The sequence below is a fragment of the Anser anser genome, assembly GCF_964211835.1.
Source record: "Anser anser genome assembly, contig: SUPER_W_unloc_2, whole genome shotgun sequence".
NCBI lineage: Eukaryota > Metazoa > Chordata > Aves > Anseriformes > Anatidae > Anser > Anser anser.
In genome coordinates, this window is record NW_028154230.1 from 909,778 (window position 1) to 915,402 (window position 5,625).

The 5,625-nt window shown below is 53.9% G+C and overlaps 1 protein-coding gene across 1 annotated transcript; it reads right to left on the bottom strand.

Moving 5' to 3' along the window:
• Positions 1 to 1,712: 1,712 nt before the first annotated feature.
• LOC310888859 (adenosine 5'-monophosphoramidase HINT1-like) lies at positions 1,713 to 5,253 on the bottom strand. Its single transcript, XM_083852477.1, has 4 exons — positions 5,069 to 5,253; positions 3,538 to 3,643; positions 2,627 to 2,834; positions 1,713 to 2,416 (listed from the first exon to the last, which is right to left on the bottom strand). Exons 1-4 carry the CDS (start codon positions 5,209 to 5,211, stop codon positions 2,370 to 2,372), a joined length of 504 nt encoding a protein of 167 aa, XP_083708603.1. The 5' UTR covers positions 5,212 to 5,253; the 3' UTR covers positions 1,713 to 2,369.
• Between the last annotated feature and the right edge of the window lie 372 nt (positions 5,254 to 5,625).

The window sequence follows — 5,625 nt, forward strand, 5'->3', positions numbered from 1 at the left end:
GGCTGGGGGATGACCTGCTGGAGAGGAGCGCTGCGGAGAAGGACCCGGGGGTCCTGGTGGACGACAGGTTGACCATGAGCCAGCGGCGTGCCCTGGTGGCCAAGAAGGCCAACGGGATCCTGGCGTGCGTTAAAAGGAGCGTGGCCAGCAGGTCAAGGGAGGTGATCCTCCCCCTCTACTCTGCCCTGGGCAGGCCTCGCCTGGAGTACCGTGTCCGGTTCTGGGCTCCCCAGTACAAAAAAGACAGGGATCTCTTGGAAAGAGTCCAGCGGAGGGCAACAAAGATGATACGGGGCCTGGAGCATCTCCCCTATGAGCAAAGACTGAGAGACCTGGGCCTGTTCAGCCTTGAGAAGAGAAGACTGAGAGGGGATCTTATCAATGATTACAAATATCTTAAGTGTGGGAGACAGTGGGACTTGGCCACCCTCTTTTCAGTGGTTTGTGGGGATAGGACAAGGGGCAACGGCCAAAAACTGGAGCACAGGAAGTTCCGCACCAACACGCGAAAGAACTTCTTCACGGTGAGGGTGACGGAGCGCTGGAACAGGCTGCCCGGGGAGGTTGTGGAGTCTCCTTCTCCGGAGATATTCAAGGCCCGTCTGGACGCCTACCTGGGCAGCCTGCTCTAGGGAACCTGCTCTGGCAGGGGGGTTGGACCCGACGATCTCTTGAGGTCCCTTCCAACCCCTACGAATCTGTATATACAGGAGTAAAAATACACGTGTTGATAGCGATAGGACAAGGGGGAATGGTTTTAAACTAAGACAGGGGAGATTTAGCTTAGATATTAGGAGAAAGTTTTTCACTCAGAGGGCGGTGAGGCACTGGAACGGGTTGCCCAGAGAGGTTCTGGATGCCCCATCCCTGGAGGCATTCAAGGCCAGGCTGGACGCGGCTCTGGGCAGCCTGCTCTAGTGGTTGGCAACGCTGCCCAGAGCAGGGGGGTTGAAACTAGATGATCTTTAAGGTGCTTTTCAACCCAGGCCATTCTATGGTTCTATGATATGCTCTTTGAAAGCGTACAGGCTAAAGGAAGGGTCAAATTGGTGCCTCGGGGGCAAATTTCTTCGCCTTCTACGGTTGTCTAACAGTGCCTATTAAGCAAAGAGATTACCAATCGTCTTCCTCCTCTACTTTCTCAGGAATTAAACACCTTTTGTGAAAGACTACAAGCGCTGATAGCATTAGCTAGACCGACTGGGGAACAGTTGAACACGTAAATACTTACTCAAGGTCCATTTGCACAGGTTTCTTTGAGCAGTTCCATGGGCTCTTCTACGTCAACAAAACAGACCAATGAAAGAGACCAAGGACAAATACAGAAACAGAACAGTTGATCAAGTGCCAATTTAAGAAGCTTTCCCTGAAAGGGCAACAGCATCTCCACCTCCACCCACCCCTCCCCTCCCCTCCCCTCCCTTCCCCTCCCCTCCCTCCCCCCCCCCCCCCCCCCCCCCCAAGTAGTTGACTTCCACAACTATTTTCATCTGACCCCGCAAACGGCAAATTCTATATTACTTCGAGTAGAACAAGGGCTGTTTCTTGTTTCGGTTTGGTTTTTATCATTCAGCTTCTTCAAAAGACTTTAGTCATTCACAGCTGCAATCGTTAACCCCGCAAACAGATCCAGTAACAAAGATCATTCCTCCTGCTAAGGAATCGAGTTTCTTTGTGAGGAACGGAGTCACAAAAATCATTTCATTAGCAAGTTTCAAACACTAAAAATATTTAATAGCATTTTAACGCTCCCACGCTCCAGTAAGCCTTGAACGTAACCGCAATTAAACAAGGAGCACAGCAAAGCCAGAGGTCTAACAAAGCACGAGAGGTGATCGCATTTAAACGCCTTATGGTGCCTTTAGCTAATCCTTCTTCTAGTTCCTGAACAACGGACTTCGTTTAGGAAAAAAAAAGACTCTAAAAATACATACAAAAAAATAAAGGGAACGGCAGCCGAGTCTTGAACGTTCAGAAGCCGACTCAAGCATCCCAGAGCCTTCTACGCTTTGAAAAGCGTCTGTGGGAGAAATTACTTCTCGAAGTTGCGAAACCCACGACTGAAAAGAAAGCGGTAGCAAAACTCCTACGGTAGTCAAGAACAGGCTGACAAGCACCTGTCAGAAATCACACCGGGCAGAGTTTATTCTGCCTCCTCGGGACAGGGGCAGACAACAGACGATGCCTGGAAGCTTTCTTCCAACCTTATTCTTCTCTGGTTCTACATCTGCCAGTCCTCGATGCGGCTGTTTCGCAATAAAAGCACGCCCTTTTATTTGGGAGCAGGGGGAAGATAGCAAGGCCTCAAACACACAGCACATCCTAGATCGTCTTAGGGAGATGGAGACCCACAGGACCGCCGAGCGCTTCTATCTTCGCGTTTCAAATGACTGGGCAAACCACCATCTACACGACACTGTCAACAGACCGAAACATTCTTTTAACTTGCAGAACTATTTCCATCGGCAAGACACACAAGACAGAGGTCATATCCCCATGCTCCATCTTTATTGTGCAAGTGCTGCTCAAAGCTCTTTATTACCCTCCATAGACAGCCGTCCAGGAAAAAAAAAAAAAAATCATACGTCAACAGGGGCTAGATTGACGGGCAACATATGAAACCTACTCGGCGGCGACCCGTACGCGTGCAGTGACGCCTGCGGTGCAAAAACCTTAGCCAGGAGGCCGGCCCAACTGACCGCCACCCAGAATACGTAGATGTACACGACAGCCCGAAGGGCCCGAGGGTGGGCATTCACAGCCATCCGGAATCCATTGGTCAGGTCCAGGTTAGCAGCACACTTCTTGCCAACAACCATTACACGCCCAAGAAGCTGGAAAAAGGAAATAACGTTACCTAACATAACGTGCCACGACGCACAGAACGAACGCGAGCGGAGAACCATCCACAGAACACGGTTAGCTAATCCTTCACGATTCAACCGCTGCTCTTTGAATTACCCTCTAGACGGGAACAGACTACAAAACAGTCACAGAAGCTAAATTTGTCTCGGGGGTTAAAGCCCCCGTCATAGCTTCGGGCAACGTAAGCCGCTCTGGCGGAAAATAAAAGCTTCACGGTGCCTTTTCTTTTGCGTGGCCTCACAAAGCCTTGGAACTTGACTTGCATAGCTAACAGCGAAACAAACACCCAGCGCCGCTCAACCAGCTTTCCCTTTCCTCGCCTCTGACCTGCCCAAACCCCAAGCCCTCTTCTGCATAGTCAAAGTACCACCGCCGCTGTCTGGAAACCGTGAAAACGGGCATCAGACCGTACTTCGGAACAACACTGCTTTTTGCACTACAAGCGCGTAGCCGGAGACCAGCATCGCTTTATATCGCCGCTCTTAGTCAAAAAGCTCAACTCCATTACAAGCTAGAGGCAAAAGACTACAGCATCGGAAAACCCAAAATAGCCTACTGTGCGCCCCTCCGCAACATCCAGAGGAAAAGAGGGGACGGGAAAGAGTCTAGGAAGTTACAAACTAGTTACAGGTACAGCCAGCCTAGCGAAAAGAAAGCTCCCACAGTACTCACGGGTCCGCCAGAATCTTCTGCTTCACATAACCGGACAACTGCCTTCTCAGGAAGGACTAGGAAAAAACACTGGAGCCTGAGGCGAACTATCACGGAACGCAAGGCGCTGGAGGAAGAGTAAACAGTTACAACGCAGTCAGCTTCAGAGAAAGGCAACAGCTTAAGCAAATCACTATGCCCCACCGAACTCGTCCTACCGAAGCAGATTATCAGGTACCCCAAACGCGCACGACAAAACAGCGATTCTTCTTAAGCGATCTTTGAATAGGCAAAGTTCTCTACCTTCTACACGCAAAACACACAAGCGGCAAACAATTGCTAACTGTCCTTCAGTTATGTCCAAATATTGCCTCGGCCAGAGGTAGGAAGGCATCTTCAAAGAACCCGGAGTAATCCGGCTGAGGCTGTATAAACTCTCCGTCCTCGATAACGCCACGTACTCAGGGGAAAGAACATTCCAAGTTAGCCCGTTACGGCCGGCTCTACGTCAGACACCTCCAGACCGAGGCCAAGGTATCACCTGCGAAACACGAATACCACCGATCTGTAGGAAACCATCGACTCGCAACTAATTGCGAGGGAACTCCCCAAATCACCAGCAGACCGAAACTGCATACGGCACCAGAAGCAGGATCCAGCACGCAAGGTGACGGGGGCAACGAGACAGCCGAGTACTTCAGATTAGCGACTTCCGGCAGTTTTATTTATTTTAGATGCGACTGAAACAGCGCCGATAAGACTCGATTCCACAGATGCTTTGCACTTCTTACTCACCATCGCCTTTCACTGCGTGACAATCGAGAATTACGAGCCTTCCTCACACTTCTCCCCCCTATAACATCGCTCAACTGTGAAACAGGCCTTCGGTACAGCGAGCTAAGCAAATTCAAGACCATTCGCTATAGCCAACTACACTCCAAAAGCAGTTCTAAGTTCCCCCCCTGCCTCAAGTGAGGACCAGCAGCCTGCGGGATTGACTGGCTTCTAGATGTTTAAGAAAGCTAGGAAAAGCTGCAATTCTTCCCTTTCACAAGCCACTTTGGAGAGAGCGTGCGCTCGCGTGCGCGGTGGGGGTGGTGCCATAACCAAAGCCTAGCACGGCCGAGCCGGGGCGTCTCTAGAACGCTGTCACGAGGCGCATCAAGACCTGCGTTTCTGCTACGCAGAAATGACTGATTACGGTCACTACTGCGATGCTCGCTGCCTATACGCAGGCAGTCCGAACCCCCAAGGAGACCGACTGCGCCGGCGACCCAGTACGCGCCGTGGCACCCCGGGGGCAGGCGGGACGCGCACCGAAGAAGCGCGGGGTTTTAGAGGCGCTGCAGTAGAGAGCGCCACGAGCCGGAGAGACCCCGACCGACCGACCGACCGACCGTCCGTCCGTCCGTCCGTCCCTCCCTCCCGCAGCAAGGCCACCACCCGCCCTGCCGCACTCCCGGGACCCGCGACGGGCCCTCGTTTCAGAGGGCCTGCGAGCGGCCGAGGGAAGGAAGGAAAGAGAAGACTCGCACGACGACGCCGCGGCTACCTCCTCGCCCACGACCGCTCATCCTCACGGAGAACGTTGGCGGGGACCTCCTTGCCCTTGCAGGCGACCTCTCCGAAAGCGGCTGCAGCGGCAGCGCCGCCGCCGGGCCAGGCGGCCTGCGCCCTAACGATCCCGTCGGCCATGACGGCGCCCGCTCGGTACAACGCCCCCTCCCTTCCCGCACTCGGCCCGGCCCTCCGCGGCGCTCATTGGGCCGACAGATCGCCGCCGACCGCTCCCGCGCCTCGATTGGCTGCCTCGCCTGCCCTCTTCCCTTGTCCCCGCCCTCTCGGCGGCTCCGCTCCCGTCGACCCGGTGCTTATCGGCGCTCAGGGAGGTCGCGTGCCCTCGGGGCGCGGAGGGATCCGACCGGGAGGGAGGAAGTGGGCGCCCGAAAACGGGCTGGGCGGCTCCGCGGAGGGAAGCCGGGCCCTGCACGGCTGGGAAACGAGCTCCACAGAACGGTTGCTCCGATCATAGAATCATAGCATGGCTTGGCTTGGCAGGGACCTTACTTAAAGATCACCTAATTCCAACCCCCCCGCCCTGGGCAGGGA

Bases quoted from the DNA above. Each gene is read 5' to 3' on its own strand.
- LOC310888859 (XM_083852477.1), bottom strand. From the start codon at position 5,211: ATGGCCGACGGGATCGTTAGGGCGCAGGCCGCCTGGCCCGGCGGCGGC. The intron at 2,835-3,537 runs GTGAGTACTGTG...TCCTTTTTCCAG, and splicing joins CAGAAGATTCTGGCGGACCC to CTTCTTGGGCGTGTAATGGT. The intron at 2,417-2,626 runs GTAGGTTTCATA...GTCTGTTGACAG, and splicing joins CGCGTACGGGTCGCCGCCGA to TGTCGTGTAGATGGTGGTTT.